The 23,587-nt window shown below is 33.4% G+C and overlaps 3 protein-coding genes and 1 long non-coding RNA gene across 4 annotated transcripts in view; 2 read left to right on the forward strand and 2 right to left on the reverse strand.

The window, feature by feature from the left end:
• Window positions 1-17,743, reverse strand: part of LOC111420451 (suppressor of lurcher protein 1-like) — a 44,439-nt gene extending 26,696 nt beyond the window's left edge. The window contains exon 1 of the mRNA XM_023053433.2: window positions 17,483-17,743. The gene's annotated coding sequence lies outside the window, so the exon portion shown is untranslated. The remainder of the gene's footprint in view (window positions 1-17,482) is intronic.
• The window catches only part of LOC111420446 (uncharacterized), an 86,109-nt gene that overhangs the window by 38,353 nt on the left and 24,169 nt on the right, over window positions 1-23,587 (forward strand). The window lies entirely within an intron of this gene.
• LOC139431466 (uncharacterized) lies at window positions 1,583-9,658 on the forward strand. Its single transcript, XR_011641593.1, has 2 exons — window positions 1,583-2,463; window positions 9,199-9,658. It is a non-coding gene; the product is annotated as an uncharacterized lncRNA (long non-coding RNA).
• On the reverse strand, window positions 20,720-23,347 carry LOC111420459 (glutathione S-transferase 1-1-like). The gene is made up of 3 exons (XM_023053445.2): window positions 23,204-23,347; window positions 22,985-23,153; window positions 20,720-22,934 (listed from the first exon to the last, which is right to left on the reverse strand). Exons 1-3 carry the CDS (start codon window positions 23,245-23,247, stop codon window positions 22,422-22,424), a joined length of 726 nt encoding a protein of 241 aa, XP_022909213.2. The 5' UTR covers window positions 23,248-23,347; the 3' UTR covers window positions 20,720-22,421.

Genomic DNA, 23,587 nt, shown 5'->3' on the forward strand with positions numbered 1-23,587 from the left:
AAGGTTCATGTTGTATGGTATCTGACTCTTCATTATTAACGTTTTCTGCAGTTTGTTCTTCATCCTCACTATCGGTGTTCTCGGGTTCCTTCGAGAGGTGGCCAGTTGTTGTACTTGGAAGCATGCTATCTTTTACAAATAGCATCATATCAAAAAATGGCCATTTTGACTTATAATTGTCATTTTCTGAGCCGGAGCGTTTTTTCGGAATTTTATGCAGTTCAACCCAAAACTTATCTTTTAAATTTTTCCACTTCCCCTTTGCAGCTTGTCCTGGAAAGAATTTGTATTTAATTAGTTGTTATGATATTTCAGATTCTTGTCTACAGGACTCTCATTCCGAAATTTAGCAACAACTCTGAGAATGGAGTTTGTACCGTTAGCAAAATTGTTCATGAAACATGTGAAATAATATGGAATGAATTTGTTGACGAATTCATGCCAGTTCCTAGTCAAGAGCAATTACAAACTGTAGCAGAAGGATACTACAGACGTTGGAAGTTTCCAAATTGTGTAGGGTCAAGCACTGCCAAATAAAATGCCCACCAGGAAGTGGTTCTCGCTATTTTAATTATCTGAAGTATTTCTCTGTGGTCTTACAAGCAGTAGCTGATGCTGACAAAAAATTTATCACAATCGAGGTTGGCGCCAGAGAAAAGCAAAGTGATGGCGGAATATTTTCATCTTCGCAACTCTTTAATCTACTTGAAAATAAGGTATTTAATATGCCGCCAGACAGAGAACTATTTGGTACAAACATTAAAGTTTCTCATGTTTTAATTGGTGACGAGGCATATCCGTTGAAGACTTATTTGATGAGACCATATCCTTCCAGAAATCTCGATCCCGTCAAAGAAAACTTCAATAATCGCTTGTCAATATAGCTAGAAAATGCATTGAATGTGCTTTTGGCATACTACGTGCTAAATGGCGTATCTTGGGCAAGGATATCGAAGTTAACCCAGAAAAAGCGGCAAATATAGTAAAATGTACGTGTATTTTACATAATATTGTGAGACATCGAGATGGCAATAGTGACTTACATTACTGTCAAGAGGTGGTACATTATTTTCCAGAAAATCAGCGTGAAACAGAATGGTTGCCACCTCCTCAAGAAGGACACGGAGGAGCTCGTAGAAGTTCAGCACGAGCGAAACAGATACGAGAATCTTTTGCAAATTACTTTGTAGATTTTTGAGCGACAAAAAAATACGTGTATACTTGTACATTTAAGTGTTTTTTGACTAACCTGATAATCCAATACATGTGCCAACATCTCCCCATAACTTTCTTGTTATCTCCGTTTTTTTGTAATCTGGGTGTTGATCATTCCATAGTACCGGTTTTGTTCGCACATCCACCGCTTAGCGTTACCGCTCATCGCATTGGTTTAATATACACAGCACTGTTGCATTTGCAGGTACTTGAATTTTTAAATACAACGCTCATCGCTCACCGCTCAACGCTGATCGCTAATCGCTCGCCAATATAAACGCGGCCTAATAGTCGTTCACAACAAATTTCACAATAATAAGTAAATAAGTAAATAATAATAATTATTAATTAAAATTTACCGCCAAAATATCTAGTGATATTTTCTGGTGATTTTTCCTGGTGTAAATCTGACTTTCGCGTTTACTCCTCCTGGTTTAAAAACAGAGTATAGTATCCAGTGCATCATTCCAGTATTCATAGCGAGAATTCTGCCAAACAGTAATTTTATCATTTTTGGAGATTGATCAATTATGTTTTAATGGGTTTTTTAACCCATTTTTTAAATTTTTAATTATTGATAACATTTAGAAATGTAATTTTGACACTTTTGACGATATCGCGGTATTCCCAAAGATGTCTAAAAGTGCTAAAAATTGTCAGAAAGTGTCAAAATGAATCAAACTGAGAAAAGACAAAGTTTGTTAAATTTTTTTAATTATTACATATATTTGTTTTTATACCTGACACTTATTAAAATATAAACAAACGTTATAAATTAAGAAATTTCATCCTTTTAAAATTGAACAATAAGTGAAAGTCGTCAAAGAAACGTGTTATTACAAAATCAAAACGAAATAATTTCGCATTCCATTCACATGTGAAAAAAACATGATCGGAGAATTTAATTTCCCTTTTCTATTATATGTTGAGAAATAGGTGAAGTAGAAGGAACAACAAAAAAAAAATAAGGAAAAGTATGATAACCGTAGGCGAAGGAAGTGGATTCGCGTTCGGTTTAGCTGCTACTGCTGCTGGTGCAATCTCTCAAGAAGAGACCCTTGACTCAATTTCCCAAGGAAAGGTCAATTGTTGGAACGACTAGGTCGCAAGGACGACTGGAATCTCTATAAAGTGGAAGTGCGCGGTCGACTTTTGATATTTAAGTTGTTTGTGAAACGCGAAGAGGACGTTCTTAGAAATATAAGAAAAATATTGTGAAATTTTAAATTTTTTCATTAAAAAGAGGAGGTAAGTAATATTTTTTGTAAATAATTTCCTTAAAACACGCCATAAAGTAATTTTAATGTTTCATATCGATTTCTTTGTTACTCCTACAAAGTATTTAATACGAAAATAATTACTTTAAATAGTATTAAACCCATTAAATTTTTTTTCTTAAAAATAATAACACCAAATTTCTTTAACAAACAGATTCCAAACAATGTAATAATCAAAATTGAAGTAATAAATTGAAAATTCCACAATAATTGGAATCCAATTGGTTCGAACTAAACGGTCTCTCGTTCTCTCCGATTTATAATTAACCCCTTCCCCATTTGAAATGTTTAACGTCGCATTTTCCCAGACCTTTTATATTGATTTAACGTGGAAATTTATTTGTTCGTCGAACACACATATTAACGTGGTCATTAACGAAACGATTGGAATGTACGATCCGCGGTTTTCATTTTTTACTTTTTCACTCGGTTTTGAATTCATATTTAATGGCACACGAAAATCTAGCCCGTGTGATAATTATTATAAATTTTAAATCGACCATAAATTATTATTATTTTATAACGTTACCGGAGGGGGAAATATTTTTAAATTTGTTATAAATTTTAATTTCAAAAGTCTGCTATATGAACATTTTTGCGTCTGAAGACGGATGGCTAAACCCAAAACTTTCTAGTTCTAGGTCTTGTGTTAGTTCTAATGATAGTGTAAAACTAGAACTAAGACAAGATCTAGAACTAGAATCATTCTGGTTTAGCCCTCTTGAGAGATGCGCTACCAAATCCGAATGTTTCTAGTTCTTTGTCTAGTTTTAATTCTAGTATTGCACTATTACTAACACAAGACCTATAGACGGCTAAATCCAAATGTTTCTGGTTCTAGGGCTAGTGTTAATTCTAATGCTAGGATTAGTTCTAGGTTTAGTTCAATGAAAAATATACAATGTAACGCTGAATAACACCTAAAACAAGAACTAACACTAGCATTAGAACTAACAATAACCTACAACTAGAATCATTCGGATTTAGCCGTCTTAAGAGACGTGCGGCTAAATCCGAATGATTCTAGTTTTAGGTCTAGTGTTAGTTCTAGTTTTATATCATTAGAACTAACACTGGACCTAGAACTAGAATCATTCGGGTTTAGCCGTCTTGAGAGACGTGCGGCTAAATCCGAATGTTTCTACTTCTAGGTCTAGTGTTAGTTCTAGTTTCACATTAACACTATCACTAGAACTAACACAAGACCTAGAACTAGAATCATTCGGGTTTAGCCCTCTTGAGAGACGTGCTGCCAAATCCGAATGTTTCTATTTTAGTTCTAGTATTGCACTAGCACTATTACTAAAACTAACACAAGACCTATAGACGGCTAAATCCGAATATTTCTGGTTCTAGGGCTAGTGTTAGTTCTAATGCTAGGATTAGTTCTAGGTTTAGTTCAATGAAAAATATACAATGTAACGCTGAATAATACCTAAAACAAGAACTAACACTAGCATTAGAACTAACAATAGACCTAAAACTAGAATCATTCGGATTTAGCCGCACGTCTCTTAAGACGGCTAAATCCGAATGATTCTAGTTTTAGGTCTAGTGTTAGTTCTAGTTTCATATCATTAGAACTAACACTAGACCTAGAACTAGAATCATTCTGGTTTAGCCGTCTTTAGAGACGTGCGGCTAAACCCAAATGATTCTAGTTTTAGGTCCAGTGTTAGTTCTACTTTTAGTTCAATAAAAATGTAACAGAATCTAACGCTAAATAACAAATAAAACGAAAACTAACACTAGACCTAGAACTAGAAAGTTTCAACCCAACCCAACTTTCTTGTTCTAGGTCTAGTGTTAGGCCTTGTGTTAGTTCTAATGATAGTGTAAAACTAGAACTAACACAAGATCTGGAACTAGAATCATTCTGGTTTAGCCCTCTTGAGAGATGTGCTGCCAAATCCGAATGTTTCTAGTTCTTTGTCTAGTTTTAGTTCTAGTATTGCACTAGCACTATTACTAAAACTAACACAAGACCTATAGACGGCTAAATCCGAATGTTTCTGGTTCTAGGGCTAGTGTTAGTTCTAATGCTAGTATTAGTTCTAGGTTTAGTTCAATGAAAAATATACAATGTAACGCTGAATAACACCTAAAACAAGAACTTACACTAGCATTAGAACTAATAATAGACCTACAACTAGAATCATTCGGATTTAAATAAAATAACAGTGTCTTCTGTTTGTACTTTTATTAAAAAATGGATTATTTGTTTTTAATTCTACCGGTTTCGGTTCAATAGTAGAACCATCCTCAGGACCCTCGAATTACGTCAGTTTATTTTTAAAAAATCTCTTGCGATAGTTAACATGTTAAAAATTTTTCTTCAATTCACAAGAACTTGTGTTTTTTACTTGTAGGGTATTAGCTGTTAAGTTCAAAGTTAGTTTTCAAAACTTGAATTGAAGAAAAATTTTTAACATGTTAACTATCGCAAGAGATTTTTTAAAAATAAACTGACGTAATTCGAGGGTCCTGAGGATGGTTCTACTATTGAACCGAAACCGGTAGAATTAAAAACAAATAATCCATTTTTTAATAAAAGTACAAACAGAAGACACTGTTATTTTATTTAATGCTTTAAAATGGAAAGAAATAACGAATACAACAATATTCGGATTTAGCCGTCTTAAGAGACGTGCAGCTAAATCAGAATGATTCTAGTTTTAGGTCTAGTGTTAGTTCTAGTTTTATATCATTAGAACTAACACTAGACCTAGAACTAGAATCATTCGGGTTTAGCCGTCTTTAGAGACGTGCGGTTAAACCCAAATGATTCTAGTTTTAGGTCCAGTGTTAGTTCTACATTTAGTTCAATAAAAATGTACCAGAATCTAGCGCTAAATAACAAATAAAATTAAAACTAACACTAGAACTAGAATCATTCTGGTTTAGCCCTCTTGAGAGATGTGCTGCCAAATCCGAATGTTTCTAGTTCTTTGTCTAGTTTTAGTTCTAGTATTGCATTAGCACTATTACTAAAACTAACACAAGACATATAGACGGCTAAATCCGAATGTTTCTGATTCTAGGTCTAGTGTTAGTTCTAATGCTAGGATTAGTTCTAGGTTTAGTTCAATGAAAAATATACAATGTAACGCTGAATAACACCTAAAACAAGAACTAACACTAGCATTAGAACTAACAATAGTCCTACAACTAGAATCATTCGGATTTAGCCGTCTTAAGAGACGTGCGGCTAAATCCGAATGATTCTAGTTTTATGTCTAGTGTTAGTTCTAGTTTTATATCATTAGAACTAACACTAGACCTAGAACTAGAATCATTCGGGTTTAGCCGTCTTTAAAGACGTGCGGCTAAACCCAAATGATTCTAGCTTTAGGTCCAGTGTTAGTTCTACTTTTAGTTCAATAAAAATATACCAGAATCTAACGCTAAATAACAAATAAAACTAAAACTAACACTAGACCTAGAACTAGAAAGTTTCGACCCAACCCAACTTTCTTGTTCTAGGTCTAGTGTTAGGCCTTGTGTTAGTTGTAATGATAGTGTAAAACTAGAACTAACACAAGATCTGGAACTAAAATCATTCTGGTTTAGCCCTCTTGAGAGATGTGCTGCCAAATCCGAATGTTTCTAGTTCTTTGTCTAGTTTTAGTTCTAGTATTGCACTAGTACTATTACTAAAACTAACACAAGACCTATAGACGGCTAAATCCGAATGTTTCTGGTTCTAGGGCTAGTGTTAGTTCCAATGCTAGGATTAGTTCTAGGTTTAGTTCAATGAAAAATATACAATGTAACGCTGAATAACACCTAAAACAAGAACTAACACTAGCATTAGAACTAACAATAGTCCTACAACTAGAATCATTCGGATTTAGCCGTTTTAAGAGACGTGCGGCTAAATCCGAATGATTCTAGTTTTTGGTCTAGTGTTAGTTCTAGTTTTATATCATTAGAACTAACACTAGACCTAGAACTAGAATCATTCGGGTTTAGCCGTCTTTAGAGACGTGCGGCTAAACCCAAATGATTCTAGTTTTAGGTCCAGTGTTAGTTCTACTTTTAGTTCAATAAAAATGTACCAGAATCTAGCGCTAAATAACAAATAAAACTAAAACTAACACTAGACCTAGAACTAGAAAGTTTCGACCCAACCCAACTTTCTTGTTCTAGGTCTAGTGTTAGGCCTTGTGTTAGTTCTAATGATAGTGTAAAACTAGAACTAACACAAGATCTAGAACTAGAATCATTCTGGTTTAGCCCTCTTTCTTTGTCTAGTTTTAGTTCTAGTATTGCACTAGCACTATTACTAAAACTAACACAAGACCTATAGACGGCTAAATCCGAATGTTTCTGGTTCTAGGGCTAGTGTTAGTTCCAATGCTAGGATTAGTTCTAAGTTTAGTTCAATGAAAAATATACAATGTAACGCTGAATAACACCTAAAACAAGAACTAACACTAGCATTAGAACTAATAATAGACCTACAACTAGAATCATTCGGATTTAGCCGTCTTAAGAGACGTGCGGCTAAATCCGAATGATTCTAGTTTTAGGTCTAGTGTTAGTTCTAGTTTTATATCATTAGAACTAACACTAGACCTAGAACTAGAATCATTCGGGTTTAGCCGTCTTTAGAGACGTGCGGCTAAACCCAAATGATTCTAGTTTTATGTCCAGTGTTAGTTCTACTTTTAGTTCAATAAAAATATACCAGAATCTAGCGCTAAATAACAAATAAAACTAAAACTAACACTAGACTTAGTACTAGAAAGTTTCAACCCAACCCAACTTTCTTGTTCTCGGTCTAGTGTTAGGCCTTGTGTTAGTTCTAATGATAGTGTAACACTAGAACTAAGACAAGATCTAGAACTAGAATCATTCTGGTTTAGCCTTCTTGAGAGATGTGCTGCCAAATCCGAATGCTTCTAGTTCTTTGTCTAGTTTTAGTACTAGTATTGCATTAGCACTATTACTAAAACTAACACAAGACCTATAGACGGCTAAATCCGAATGTTTCTGGTTCTAGGGCTAGTGTTAGTTCCAATGCTAGGATTAGTTCTAGGTTTAGTTCACTGAAAAATATACAATGTAACGCTGAATAACACCTAAAAGAAGAACTAACACTAGCATTAGAACTAACAATAGACCTACAACTAGAATCATTCGGATTTAGCCGTCTTAAGAGACGTGTGGCTAAATCCGAGTGATTCTAGTTTTAGGTCTAGTGTTAGTTCTAGTTTTATATCATTAGAACTAACACTAGACCTAGAACTAGAATCATTCGGGTTTAGCCGTCTTAAGAGACGTGCGGCTAAACCCAAATGATTCTAGTTTTAGGTCCAGTGTTAGTTCTACTTTTAGTTCAATAAAAATGTACCAGAATCTAGCGCTAAATAACAAATAAAACTAAAACTAACACTAGACCTAGAACTAGAAAGTTTCGACCCAACCCAACTTTCTTGTTCTAGGTCTAGTGTTAGGCCTTGTGTTAGTTCTAATGATAGTGTAAAACTAGAACTAACACAAGATCTAGAACTAGAATCATTCTGGTTTAGCCCTCTTTCTTTGTCTAGTTTTAGTTCTAGTATTGCACTAGCACTATTACTAAAACTAACACAAGACCTATAGACGGCTAAATCCGAATGTTTCTAGTTCTTTGTCTAGTTTTAGTTCTAATGCTAGGATTAGTTCTAGGTTTAGTTCAATGAAAAATATACAATGTAACGCTGAATAACACCTAAAACAAGAACTAACACTAGCATTAGAACTAACAATAGACCTACAACTAGAATCATTCGGATTTAGCCGTCTTAAGAGACGTGCGGCTAAATCTGAATGATTCTAGTTTTAGGTCCAGTGTTAGTTCTAGTTTTATATCATTAGAACTAACACTAGACCTAGAACTAAAATCATTCGGGTTTAGCCGTCTTTAGAGACGTGTGGCTAAACCCAAATGATTCTAGTTTTAGGTCCAGTGTTAGTTCTACTTTTACTTCAATAAAAATGTACCAGAATCTAACGCTAAATAACAAATAAAACTAAAACTAACACTAGACCTAGAACTAGAAAGTTTCGACCCAACCCAACTTTCTTGTTCTAGGTCTAGTGTTAGTTTTAGTTCAATGAAAAATATACAATACAAGAACTAACACTCGACCTAGAACTAAAAAGTTGGGGGTTTAGCCGTACGTATGAAGATAACACTTGCAACCTAAGTAAAGTCTAACTAACACTAGTATTAGAACTAACACTAAACCTAGAACTTGAATCATTCGGGTTTAGCCGTCTTAAGAGACGAACGGCTAAATCCGAATGTTTCTAGGTTTAGTGTTAGTTCTACTTTTAGTTCAATAAAAATATATCTAAAACTAGAAAGTTTCGGGTTTAACCGTGCGTCTTCAGAGATTTTAAAATTTTAATGGGTATGAATAAGATTTTTGAATGAATGTCACATCCTATCCTAAAAGTTTAACGTCCGTAGGGTGCTATAAACAACGTTTACTGTCGCTTGGGAGGACGATTTTCATTAAAAAGTGCAGTCGAAACGCACCGTCACTGCTACACGTTAATTAACGGAGCCCGAATTTACGACCGGAGTTTTATATTAGTTCCAGTAAACGTCGACGTCGTAAATCTCGCAAAATATCTACCAATTCAGACCAAAAATCCCAACTTCAAATAAGTGTTAAAACCCAAAAAGAAAACTATATTTATTGTTTTATTTCAGAGATTAAGAAAAAAATGTATCCATCTGGATTAAAAAAATTAATAGGAATGATCTTGATTATTTTGAGCGTGGTAAAAGGACAACATCAACAGTATCTTTCAGCGTACGATTTCCTGAGTAATCCCCCGACATTTTCCGGTCACACGGGACCGGGAATAGTTGCCCAAGATAATAGGGGCCAACCCCATCCGGCTGTCGTCGAGAATTCCATTCGGGAGGCGCAGCTTCCCGAGGAGCTACTCAACGAGTTCTACAAAAATCCCAGAATTGCCGCAGGGTTAGCCAGGGAATCATGGTTCGGTGATAAGGAATTCCCCGTTCATAATAGGGAGGCCGAAAAAATTTCTAGGCTCGAAATTGCCAAGATTATTCGAAGAATACAACATAAAGATCGATGAAAAATTTTAATTAAAAATTAATTAAGGATACAAATATTTTTGTAAATAAATTGTTTTTTTTTTATCAATTTTATTTTTTTTTTACATACAAGTTTATACATCAACTATAATCTTGCTTTGGATTCGTCATCTCCTTTTATGGCTATCAAATCAGAACTTCTGATGAACTGCACAAGTTGCTAATTTTCTGGTTTTTGGGTAAAGGATATTATGAACTTGATTGAGTTCTGAGGAGGTTGTAGTAAATTGCTGGAAGTACTTCCGGGGAATATAAGGAATACTCTAGAATAATCTGGCTCGTTTTCCAAACAAACTGGGGAGATTAAAAACTATACCTAATTATTGCTGGTGATGATGCAGGAAAACTCAAGATCGTGTCCTCCAAACACCAAGACAAGGGCAAAGATGATAAGAACATTGACACTTTGGAAAGTATACTTTGTAATATGCGAGCTGATGTTATGGGACATCATGGATTTTCTTATGGAAGCTTGAAAATTGGATTCGAAACGTTTGGAAAGCAAGCCAATAAAGATTTCATCACATCTAAAATTGGATGAATTTTCTATTATCTGTAGCTAAGTTCATCGAGTGCTAAAGATTCATCAGACTGCAATCTGAAGTAATCTCCTTTAAAATCGATCTGATAGAGGAATGTTTTTAATTTACTATTAATTCTTTTATAAATTTAAAATTATATTTGATTTGAGTTAAAATGAAAGTTTAAACAATGACCGTATTGTTGTGGGGTTTTGTATCGTTACAAAAGTTGATTAAATTACTCTGTAGATAAGTTTTTAATTGAGGATACACAGTGGCGTTCGTTTGGCTAGCGGCGTTTATTTAAACAATAGCCGATCCAATTAACAAGAGCCGTGCTGTTACGGTCGTTTAACGATTAAAAAAAAACGGTGTGTTTTTTTGGAATAAAAATGAAACAAGGAGACCTAAAGGGTATAAAATAAAGGGTCTCAAATAGAACCGAACGGCAATAAACTCCTATCTCTTCCAGTTCTTGGGTAACAATAAAACTTAATAGGAATTGAAGAGGCCTGTTTTCCAGAAATATAACCCAAGTTCTTATCGACTCTTTTTCAAAACGGTCTTCATCCGGTTTTCATCTGCTTTTTATCCGATTTTATAACCAATTCGATTCCAATTTTTATCCGCAATTTCATCCCAGATTTTTATACCAACATTTTTTAAAATTAGATTGAAGGTTTGTTTTTAAACAGCGATATGTCTAGATTTTACTGAATCGGAAAAACACAACGAGAGGAAAAGTCACGAATTTTTTTTCAAAAAGCTTTTTTTTATCTAACGATTTTTGAACGCAACTGCATTCGACAGTTTAAATCTAAAAAAACATCAAATTTTGGATTAAATCTAATCTGACACGAAGTTTAGACACTGCTTCTCATCCTATCATCTCTAGCGAGTGACGGGGTAGAGAATAGGTTGGTGCATCGTCTAACTAAGGTGGTCTTATACTAATCTTAGATGATTTACCGTATAAACTAACGCCCGAAGCTTAAACCCACCGGGTTTCTAAAACGAATTTATGGCACAGGTGGGATATGTCAATATCCAGGGCATTTTTCGGAAAGGGATGAACACCATATGAGGATGGTTTAACGTTGATAAATCGACGGTTTATTTTTAAAATCCCCAAATACCGTTGATAAATTACTTATAAAAATTTTTTAGTCAAAAAAAATCCAAATTTTTTTAGTTTTTTTTATAAAATTATAAATATTTTTATATTTTTTATTAATATAAAAGTTTATTGCACGCGTATTATCAATAAATTCTAATTTTTAATAAATAAATTCATTAGATATTTCTAGTGTCATAATCTTTTTAAAAATTTAAGTTGGTATTAAATTTTAAGATAATTGACATATAAATATTAGACGTAACCTCAATTTTTTTATTTACGTCATTTTTAATTGTCAAAAATGACAGTTCTTTTATGGTTTTTAAATTAACTTTTACATTTTCTCCTATCAAGTTAACCCTTTGTGTCCCGACGGTACTTTAAAGTACCGCTAGTTTTAAACACTCGTTTTAAACTGTAGTCTATACAAGAAAGAATCTGTATAAAAAATGACACAATCCGCACTGTAGGGTTTTTAGGTATACCTATTTAAACTTATTCATCCAGATGTGAAGTTAGAAGTTTAGTGAAAAGTGGTCTTGTTGAATTTTGTTGTTCAAAAAGGTATTTCTTTGATAAATGGTTATTAGGTGTGATTATTACAGATCATTTTAAAAAGAAAGCATTGAGCTTTAATTTTGAATAAGTCTCATTCCTTAATTTCAATAAATACGGCTTCCGGGAATTTTTAAATTAACATCTTTTTTGACACTTTTAGGTTATACGAAAATGTAAGTTTTATTTCAACATTATTTTTCTCAATATTTTTCCAATCCAACCCAACAATTATTATACATCATTTTAAAGAGAAAGCTTTGAGCTTTAATTTAGAATAAGTCTCATTCCTTAATTTTAATAAATACGGCTTCCAGGAATTTTTAAATTAGCATCGTTTTGGACACTTTTAGGTTATACGAAAATGTAAGCTTTATTTCAACATTTTTTTTCTCAATATTTTTCCAATCCAACCTAACAATTATTATACATCATTTTAAAGAGAAAGCTTTGAGCTTTAATTTAGAATAAGTGTCATTCCTTAATTTCAATAAATACGGCTTCCACGAATTTTTAAATTAGCATCTTTTTTGATACTTTTAGGTTATACGAAAATGTAAGTTTTGTTTCAACATTTTTTTTCTCAATATTTTTCCAATCCAACCCAACAATTATTATACATCATTTTAAAGAGAAAGCTTTGAGCTTTAATTTAGAATAAGTCTCATTCCTTAATTTCAATAAATACGGCTTCCAGAAATTTTTAAATTAACATCTTTTTTGACACTTTTAGGTTATACGAAAATGTAAGCTTTATTTCAACATTTTTTTTCTCAATATTTTTCCAATCTAACCTAACCATTATTATACATTATTTTGAAGAGAAAGCTTTGAGCTTTAATTTAGAATAAGTCTCATTCCTTAATTTCAATAAATACGGCTTCCAGGAATTTTTAAATTAACATCTTTTTTGACACTTTTAGGTTATACGAAAATGTAAGTTTTATTTCAACATTATTTTTCTCAATATTTTTCCAATCCAACCTAACCATTATTATACATCATTTTAAAGAGAAAGCTTTGAGCTTTAATTTAGAATAAGTCTCATTCCTTAATTTTAATAAATACGGCTTCCAGGAATTTTTAAATTAACATCTTTTTTGACACTTTTAGGTTATACGAAAATGTAAGCTTTATTTCAACATTTTTTTTCTCAATATTTTTCCAATCTAACCTAACCATTATTATACATTATTTTGAAGAGAAAGCTTTGAGCTTTAATTTAGAATAAGTCTCATTCCTTAATTTCAATAAATACGGCTTCCAGGAATTTTTAAATTAACATCTTTTTTGACACTTTTAGGTTATACGAAAATGTAAGTTTTATTTCAACATTATTTTTCTCAATATTTTTCCAATCCAACCTAACCATTATTATACATCATTTTAAAGAGAAAGCTTTGAGCTTTAATTTAGAATAAGTCTCATTCCTTAATTTTAATAAATACGGCTTCCAGGAATTTTTAAATTAACATCTTTTTTGACACTTTTAGGTTATACAAAAATGCAAGTTTTATTTCAACATTTTTTTCTCAATATTTTTCCAATCCAACCCAACAATTATTATACATCATTTTAAAGACAAAGCTTTCAGCTTTAATTTAGAATAAGTCTCATTCGTTAATTTCAACAAATACGGCTTCCAGGAATTTTTAAATTAACATCTTTTTTGATACTTTTAGGTTATACGAAAATGTAAGTTTTATTTCAACATTATTTTTCTCAATATTTTTCCAATCCAACCCAACAATTATTATACATCATTTTAAAGAGAAAGCTTTGAGCTTTAATTTAGAATAAGTCTCATTCCTTAATTTTAATAAATACGGCTTCCAGGAATTTTTAAATTAGCATCGTTTTGGACACTTTTAGGTTATACGAAAATGTAAGCTTTATTTCAACATTTTTTTTCTCAATATTTTTCCAATCCAACCCAACAATTATTATACATCATTTTAAAGAGAAAGCTTTGAGCTTTAATTTAGAATAAGTCTCATTCCTTAATTTTAATAAATACGGCTTCCAGGAATTTTTAAATTAGCATCGTTTTGGACACTTTTAGGTTATACGAAAATGTAAGCTTTATTTCAACATTTTTTTTCTCAATATTTTTCCAATCCAACCCAACAATTATTATACATCATTTTAAAGAGAAAGCTTTGAGCTTTAATTTAGAATAAGTCTCATTCCTTAATTTCAATAAATATGGCTTCCAGGAATTTTTAAATTAACATCTTTTTTGACACTTTTAGGTTATACGAAAATGCAAGTTTTATTTCAACATTTTTTTTCTCAATATTTTTCCAATCCAACCTAACAATTATTATACATCATTTTTAAAGAGAAAGCTTTGAGCTTTAATTTAGAATAAGTCTCATTCCTTAATTTCAATAAATACGGCTTCCAGGAATTTTTAAATTCACATCTTTTTTGACACTTTTAGGTTATACAAAAATGCAAGTTTTATTTCAACATTTCTTTTCTCAATATTTTTCCAATCCAACCTAACAATTATGATACATCATTTTAAAGAGAAAGCTTTGAGCTTTAATTTAGAATAAGTCTCATTCCTTAATTTTAATAAATACGGCTTTGAGGAATTTTTAAATTAGCATCGTTTTGGACACTTTTAGGTTATACGAAAATGTAAGCTTTATTTCAACATTTTTTTTCTCAATATTTTTCCAATCGAACCCAACAATTATTATACATCATTTTAAAGAGAAAGCTTTGAGCTTTAATTTAGAATAAGTCTCATTCCTTAATTTCAATAAATACGGCTTCCAGGAATTTTTAAATTAACATCTTTTTTGATACTTTTAGGTTATACGAAAATGTAAGTTTTGTTTCAACTTTTTTTTTCTCAATATTTTTCCAATCCAACCCAACTATTATTATACATCATTTTAAAGAGAAAGCTTTGAGCTTTAATTTAGAATAAGTCTCATTCCTTAATTTCAATAAATACGGCTTCCAGGAATTTTTAAATTAACATCTTTTTTGACACTTTTAGGTTATACAAAAATGCAAGTTTTATTTCAACATTATTTTTCTCAATATTTTTCCAATCCAACCCAACAATTATTATACATCATTTTAAAGAGAAAGCTTTGAGCTTTAATTTAGAATAAGTCTCATTCCTTAATTTTAATAAATACGGCTTCCAGGAATTTTTAAATTAGCATCGTTTTGGACACTTTTAGGTTATACGAAAATGTAAGCTTTATTTCAACATTTTTTTTCTCAATATTTTTCCAATCCAACCCAACAATTATTATACATCATTTTAAAGAGAAAGCTTTGAGCTTTAATTTAGAATAAGTCTCATTCCTTAATTTCAATAAATACGGCTTCCAGGAATTTTTAAATTAACATCTTTTTTGACACTTTTAGGTTATACAAAAATGCAAGTTTTATTTCAACATTATTTTTCTCAATATTTTTCCAATCCAACCTAACAATTATTATACATCATTTTTAAAGAGAAAGCTTTGAGCTTTAATTTAGAATAAGTCTCATTCCTTAATTTCAATAAATACGGCTTCCAGGAATTTTTAAATTAACATCTTTTTTGACACTTTTAGGTTATACAAAAATGCAAGTTTTATTTCAACATTTCTTTTCTCAATATTTTTCCAATCCAACCTAACAATTATGATACATCATTTTAAAGAGAAAGCTTTGAGCTTTAATTTAGAATAAGTCTCATTCCTTAATTTTAATAAATACGGCTTTGAGGAATTTTTAAATTAGCATCGTTTTGGACACTTTTAGGTTATACGAAAATGTAAGCTTTATTTCAACATTTTTTTTCTCAATATTTTTCCAATCGAACCCAACAATTATTATACATCATTTTAAAGAGAAAGCTTTGAGCTTTAATTTAGAATAAGTCTCATTCCTTAATTTCAATAAATACGGCTTCCAGGAATTTTTAAATTAACATCTTTTTTGACACTTTTAGGTTATACGAAAATGCAAGTTTTATTTCAACATTTTTTTCTCAATATTTTTCCAATCCAACCCAACAATTATTATACATCATTTTAAAGACAAAGCTTTCAGCTTTAATTTAGAATAAGTCTCATTCGTTAATTTCAACAAATACGGCTTCCAGGAATTTTTAAATTAACATCTTTTTTGACACTTAGATTATGCGAAAATGTTAGTTTTTGCTCAATATGTTTTTTTTCAATATTCTATCAGATTTTGCTAATTTCTGATAAATAAATATTCAAATTTACTGCGTCCACGAAAATGTTGTAGCGTAAGTTCAAAAGAAAGAGGAAGTTGCGAAAATTGTTCTGCCAAAGCTGGACCCCACTCAAAATGTACTTTGTGCAATGTTTATTTATGTTGTAATGAAAGAAAGAACTGTTTTTGTATACTGAAAATATATTTTAATGCTTGACGGTACTCTCAAGTACCATTATCCCCCTGGAATGGGGGGATTGCATATTTTGCTAAAATTGATTCCAAAGGCCTCTACTGAATGTATTTTGATAGCGTTTTAATTCTGCCACAAAGTTTCAAAATTTTTGACTTCTTGGGACACAAAGGGTTAAGTTAGCTAAATTAATAATATAGACTGTAATTACTTGCATAAATAATTTATTCACGCTTAGACACCTAGTTGAGTTGTCAAGAGGAAGGGAAATGAATTCGATTCAGAAATTTTGATTGCCCTGACAGTTGCAGGCATCAACAGAACTTACATCCATGCTGTGAAAGTGTTATCAGGTAGAAAAACTCACAACTGATGCTTTCTCCCACAATATTCAAGATCTATATCCACTCAATCCTAAAACATTGGAAAAGGAAATGCAACCCGATGGGCATATGAAACTAGAAGGAAGAATAGAATAAATGAGAGTTCGAAATGAAGAAAACTATAACGGAAAGGCATACACTTGGAGAGCGGCATAATAAAACATGTAGATTAGTACGAATACCATGGGGTAGTTATAAACGAAGGCGGAGAGGACAATAAAGATGTAATAAGGAAAATTGGCAGAAATAAAGAAACGATAAAGGCAATGTATTTGATTTTTAGGGCCATTACAGAACCATTAATGACGTATGCGGGTGAGAGACAAAGACACAACTCGAAGACTGCTAGTCTGAGGAAACTCTGGCATAAAACTCTATAATGGAGTAACTAAAATGGTATGGACATTTACATAAAATTTAGAATTATAATAAATTTGCATAGGGAATGATGCATTAGAGGTTTCTTGCAGTGACAACGTCATCTGGTACCCATAATGAAGATGCTGTTAGGAAAGAGCAAACGAGTATAAAGCTTTTACAAAAAAAAAATAAAGATCCCTTATACCCTTCGGCGGAAGGGTAATTAACCCGTAAAACTTAAGAACGGCAATTTCTCAACACCCCCTACCTCCCACTTTTTGGTTGGCTCCCTTCGAAGCACCACGATCCGCGACGTTCTTAGAACGCATAAATCCAGTGTGCAATTTACCGAAAACCCCGTTAGCCATGCTCTCTCTCTCAAGGGGCGGTTTAAACCAGTTTTTCCGACCCCTTATCTTATCCCTTGTCAGATGTAAACATTCGTTTTACCACACTAAGAAATGCTCTAATTAATTTCTCTTAAATTAATTAAAAGATTTTTAAAAAATCGTTGATCACAATAGTTAACAATAAAATAACCTACCTAATTCATAAATTCTCCTATTCGAGTCGATTTCAAGCAATTTAAATCTTAAAATAAACTAAAATCGTCGTCGAACTTTTCAAAAAACAACGTTCAAAACTCGAAAAAGTCCTCTCTTACTTTTATTTTTCGTTGCGAACCAAGTTAAAGTCGAACAACTTGCAATCCACCGAAGAAAAATAAAATCGTACGCGCAAAAAGTTATCTCCTCGACGCGAAAAGTCGAGATAAATAAATTTAGTTGTAGTAACGTTTTCCGAACGAATCCGAAACACAGACTGACACGGACGTCCCGACGCCGCCACCGTTTCAGGGGGTAGTTTTCAGGGCGCACATCCGATCGCGCCGAAAAGACTGCGCGTTACGGAAGGAGATTTTGGGGTAGTGGTTTAAGAAAGTAAGGAATTTTCGAAATTCGTTTTGACGTGATATATCAATTTGAGAGTTTCTTTAAAGTACTAAAATTATTAGATTAATTTAGACAGATATAAATATTTTTTTGTATTTTCTTGGGGTAGTTTGAGATAAATTCGTTATTAAAAAAAATATTGATATAATTCCAAAGCAAGGAATTTAAATTTAAAGCTAGTTGGAAACGGCGGTGGTAATCGCGTCATTATTCAAGCGCAGGATGAGCGGTCGGTCTGAGGTCGATCGTGAGCTTCCCCGGGAGCTTTCGGACAAAAGCTCCGCGTGCTAACGAGGTGCAGAGAGAGAATTTCGATCCTAAGACTGTCTAATATTTTTTAAAATCAAATCCGCAATAACATCTAAATAATTTATTACGATTTTAATAAATCACATCTACACAAAAACCCTTCATGAGCGCCCAATTTTATAACACGTTTAGTTAAAACACATATTTTGCTAGAGTAAAAATATTTAATTTATATTAAACAATTGTTAAAAACATAAAATGAAGTCGATTAATTTTTCCAATCTAATAACATTTACAAATTACAAATTTAGGAATTTTCTACGGAACTTCATATAAGTCGCAATATATGAATGTAGTTCTAGTACTAGGTCTTGTGTTAGTTCTAGTGATAGTGCTAGTATAAAACTAGAACTAACACTAAACCTATAACTAGAAACATTCGGGTTTAGCCGCACGTCTCTCAAGACGGCTAAACCCGAATGATTCTAGTTCTAGGTCTTGTGTTAGTTCTAGTGATAGTGCTAGTATTATAAGTATTTTATTATTTTTTAATATTTACAATTTTCCCTTCTACTATACATTCTACTATACAGGGTGATTCATTAGCTCTATGACAAACTTTGGCAGATGAAAGGTGATGCGATTCTAAGGAAAAATGTTATATGAATATGGGTCCGATTCATTTTGGTTAAAGAGTTACAAGCCTTTGAAAATTTTACACAGTTTAATAGGCAAATGAAAATGTAACATAAAAAATAAGTTTAAAAATTACAAAAATTGTTCGAAATGTCCGCCTTCAACTTGAATGCACGCTTCACATCGACGAAGTAAAGATTTGCAACAATAATTATGAAACACAAATACAGAGTTGGCTGTGATAACAAAACTGAGTTCTTTATGTCAAACATTTCAATTTACTCTATTCTGTGTGTTTCAAAGTTTATAATTGTCAGAGTTTTGATCGAAAACGAAAATGCATGTATTTACGACTGAAGAATATGTAGATATTATTTTTGTATACGGGCTTTGTAACGGAAACGCTCGGCAAGCAGCAAGAGAATACCTTCGTAGGTTTCCAAATAGACATCAACCTGCCCATACAGTGTTTAGTGCATCATTTCGCAGACTGAGAGAAACAGGTAACCCCGCTCCACTACATTCCGTTCGTCCCCATGATGTGAATGTACAAAATGAAGAACGTGTTATTGATTTAGTACTTGACGACCCTTCAATTAGTACTCGGCGTATAGCGAGCATGTTACAAATATCCCAAAGTTTTGTATGGCGTGTACTGAATCGAGAAATGTTACATCCGTTTCATCGCCAAAATGTTCAAGCATTACATCCTGGAAATACTGAGCAACGCTTAGCATTTTGCCACTGGATTATTCAGCAACATGCTCAAAATAATAACTTCATTTTCCAAGTTCTGTGGTCTGATGAAGCGTGTTTCACTAGGGCAGGCATAAATAATTATCATAACGAACATGTGTGGTCCTTGCAAAATCTACATGCAATTAGACCAGGAAGATTTCAGCAACGGTTTAGTGTAAACGTTTGGGGTGGCATTTTTAACAATTCTTTGCTACCTGTATGGGTGATAAATGAACGCTTAAATGCAAATATGTACAGAAATTTCTTGGGACATAACCTTTTCGATTTTATCGACGACGTACCACTTAACATCGTTCAAAATATGTGGTATCAGCACGATGGTGCACCACCACATCGAGGAAGAGAAGTCATCGCTTGGTTACATGAACATTTTCCAAACAAATGGATTGGCAATGGAGGTCCAGTAGTCTGGCCACCACGATCCCCAGATCTAAATCCGCTGGATTATTATTTCTGGGGACACATGAAGCAGCTTGTGTACCATGTAGAAATTACTACCCGTCAGCAACTACTGGACAGAATTCAAGATGCAGCTAATAGCATACGGAATGATCCAAATATCATACGTCGTGTGATAGAATCTTTACTTCGTCGATGTGAGGCGTGCATTCAAGCTGAAGGCGGACATTTCGAACAATTTTTGTAATTTTTAAACTTATTTTTTATGTTACATTTTCATTTGCCTATTAAACTGTGTAAAATTTTCAAAGGCTTGTAACTCTTTAACCAAAATGAATCGGACCCATATTCATATAACATTTTTTCCTTAGAATCGCATCACCTTTCATCTGCCAAAGTTTGTCATAGAGCTAATGAATCACCCTGTATATATATATATACACCTCTAAATCTTCTACCCTCTTTCCACCCCTTCGTCTCCTCGCCCCCATCACCTCCCTTATCCATCTTTTGCCCTCGCCTCCCTCTCCCAAAATCTGCTTCCTGCCCATTGTCTCCTCCCTTAGCTCACTACACCCTCTCAGCATGTGTTCTAGCGTCTCCTAATCCTCTCCACACAGCCTACACCACCTCTCCACATCATCCGCCCAGTACCTATTCCCCCTCTCCTCATTACCACAGCGGAATCTGGCCACCAATCTCTTCCCTTCATCATCCCCCTCCATCAACAAATATTTTGGCAGTTCCTCTATCACTATCTCCCCATACTTTTCATTGTATCTCCCTTCTCGTATCTGTGACCTTCTTTCCTGTCTCTGTATATCCTTGTTCCTATGTCTCAGTTCTCTCCACATTTCACCTCTTTCCGCTCTTCTGTTTTCGAATACCCTGGGGTCTCCCTTGCCAACCCCAGTACCCATCTCCAATATCGTGTTTGTATATCCTCCAGCAGACCTTGTTCTCTCAATCCCCATACTTCTGGGTCGTACATCATTGTGTTCCTTACCAAGCCATCAAACATAACCTTTCTTTTTCCCACGTCCCTTCCAAAAGTTCTTTCTCCCCATCACCCTGTTCGCTCTTTTTGCCATCGCCCTCACGTGCGCCCCGACCTTATTACTTTCCGGGAAACCATATTCCTCCTTCTTTCTTCTTCCCCCTTTGCAGAACTCCATTATCTTTGTTTTCTCGACGTTTACCTCCAACCCCTTCGCTTTAAAATATCTTTCCAGGGACTTCATCATCTCCTTTATCGTCCAGAATACCTCACTTAACTCTTCCCCCACTTTATCCTTGGCCATCGTCTCCCTGTACATCTCCTTCACCCTCCCTATCAGTTGTTCTGTTATACCACTCTTCCTCGTTTCCTCCCGCAACTTCTCTCTATCCACGTTATCGAATGCAGCCTTCAGGTCAATAAACTTTCCCCCCTTCTTGTTCAACTCCCTATCTACCAGGTGTTTCAGAATGTATATTGTCAATCCGGCAACAATTCTCCCCTCTCCATTTCCTCTTCCAACCTCCCCAGCAGTATCTTTGCATAAATTTTGAAAGTTGTGTCCAACAGGGTGATCCCTCTATAATTGCTCACCACCCTTTTATTCCTCTTTTTATACAGTGGGCATATTATCCCCATCCTCCACCTGTCCGGAAATCTCTCCCCCATACCTTCCATAGCGTCTTCGATACTGCTAGTATAAAACTAGAACTAACACTAGACCTATAACTAGAAGAATTCGGGTTGAAGACGCACGGCTAAACCCGAATATTTCTAGGTCTAGTTTTAGTTCAATTAGAATATGCAACATAATGATATCTTATGTTGACTAGCGCTACCTACAACTGTCACTAGAACTAACATTAGACCTACAACTAGAAACATTCAGGTTTAGCCTTTGAATACATTGAATATTTCCATAATCTCACGAACAACCAAAAAGATTGAAATGTTGAGAAGATCAAAAAAATTTCGATTTTGACAAAATTATCATTACAGAGCTGTATTTTTCAAAAATGTGCTTTTGTGTTTCAAATCTGTTTATAATACATTTATATCCCTTAATACATCCCATAATATAAATACGGCCTTATAAATCAACAATTAATGTGTAAATTTTTTGTTTTTTATAACTTTTTTTGCCATAAAGACAAGGTCAATATATTTTTTTTTACATTTTTTTTCATCATGTTCAAAATACATAGTTACATGAACACTTTAGCGTTAAATCCTTTCAAATGCATAATATAAGGAGATATACAGTGTGTTAATTAATTATCGTACCCGACGTCATCATTGCAAGTATGCAACCAATATCACAGTGTAATACGCAAATCGCGTATAGCAATACCAGTACTGTGATATTGGTTGCATACTTGCAATGATGACGTCGGGTACGATAATTAATTAACACACTGTATTATAAAAACGAAAATTGTCATAAATTTTATGACAGCGCGCCCTCTCAAAGGTTAATAAATCAATATATTTTATTTAGCTTTATTTTTAAACATCCCGCCAATAATGGCACACCCAGCTTGGTTAATTTCTTCGTATCCAAACCCGGTCATGGCATTTTTGGTGCGTTGAAACCAAGCATTTACATTTGGAAACTTTGAAATGTCAACCCCAATCGCTTCCGCCGTTGAAACGGTGGAAATCAAAGCGAAATCGGCGATGGTCAATTGAGACCCGGCAGCCCACGTTTGATTTTCTAAGAATTCGTCGAGATAACCAAGCGCCTCCTCGAAGTTCCCCAATTTCTCTTTATCCGGTGTTTGGGCATGTCGTAAAACTGGCCCCATATACTGTACCAATCTCGGCATTAAAGTACAAGCATCGAAATATAAACGTTGATTGACGATGGCCGCTTTTTTCGCTTCTTTCGGCGATAAAGAATCGTCTTTTGCGTATTGATCGACGAGGTATTGAAGAATTGCGCGGCTTTCGAATAAAATAAAACCGTTATCGTTTAAAGTTGGGATTGTATGTTGTGGATTTAGCTATAATGAAATAATTTATAACTAAAAAAGATTAAAAATGTTATAGTTACTCGTAAATATTCTGGTGTCATATTGTCGCCGGCTAAAATGCTGGTTATTTTTTGATTCATTTGCACCCCTAAAGCTTTGGCTAAAAGCATGACAGATCGACATGGTGGGCTTGGTAAGAAATAATAAAAATCGATGTTTGAATTAGGCATTTTATCTTTGTTGTCAACTCTACAAAAAGTATTAATGAGTCAAAAAGAGATTAATAATCAAATTTATACCCTTTTTCTTTGGTGAAAACAGGAGTTATGGTTTCGTTTTCCATACAATTCCCCAGCTTGATTTTTTTTTAATCACAACAGGTGAAGTTACATTCCTGAAGCAAGCGCGGTTACTAATAACACAAATTCCCCAATGACCCCCTTTTTTTAACCGTTACGTTGCTATAAGAGCTTTCGATACAAACACGATGGAGTCATTTTCCGGTTTAAAAGGGTTGCGGTTTTCCCAGCGGCTTCATTAAACATTTATTTATAACAGATTGGAATAGAATAATTTAAAAAAATTTTAATTATTAATATCTTTATTATCAAATTACAAGTATTGCTTTATTATTATATTTATAACACCCACAAAAAATTTTATTATTACAAAAATCATCACAA

The sequence above is a fragment of the Onthophagus taurus genome, chromosome 10 (genome assembly GCF_036711975.1).
Source record: "Onthophagus taurus isolate NC chromosome 10, IU_Otau_3.0, whole genome shotgun sequence".
NCBI classification, from domain to species: Eukaryota; Metazoa; Arthropoda; class Insecta; order Coleoptera; family Scarabaeidae; genus Onthophagus; species Onthophagus taurus.

What these genes read in the sequence shown, in the direction of transcription:
- LOC111420459 (XM_023053445.2), bottom strand. Translation starts at nt 23,247, where the DNA reads ATGGAAAACGAAACCATAACTCCTGTTTTCACCAAAGAAAAAGG. An exon ending in GTTTTCACCAAAGAAAAAGG is followed by an intron (nt 23,154 to 23,203) that starts GTATAAATTTGA and finishes TACTTTTTGTAG; the next exon opens with AGTTGACAACAAAGATAAAA. An exon ending in TGACACCAGAATATTTACGA is followed by an intron (nt 22,935 to 22,984) that starts GTAACTATAACA and finishes ATTTCATTATAG; the next exon opens with CTAAATCCACAACATACAAT.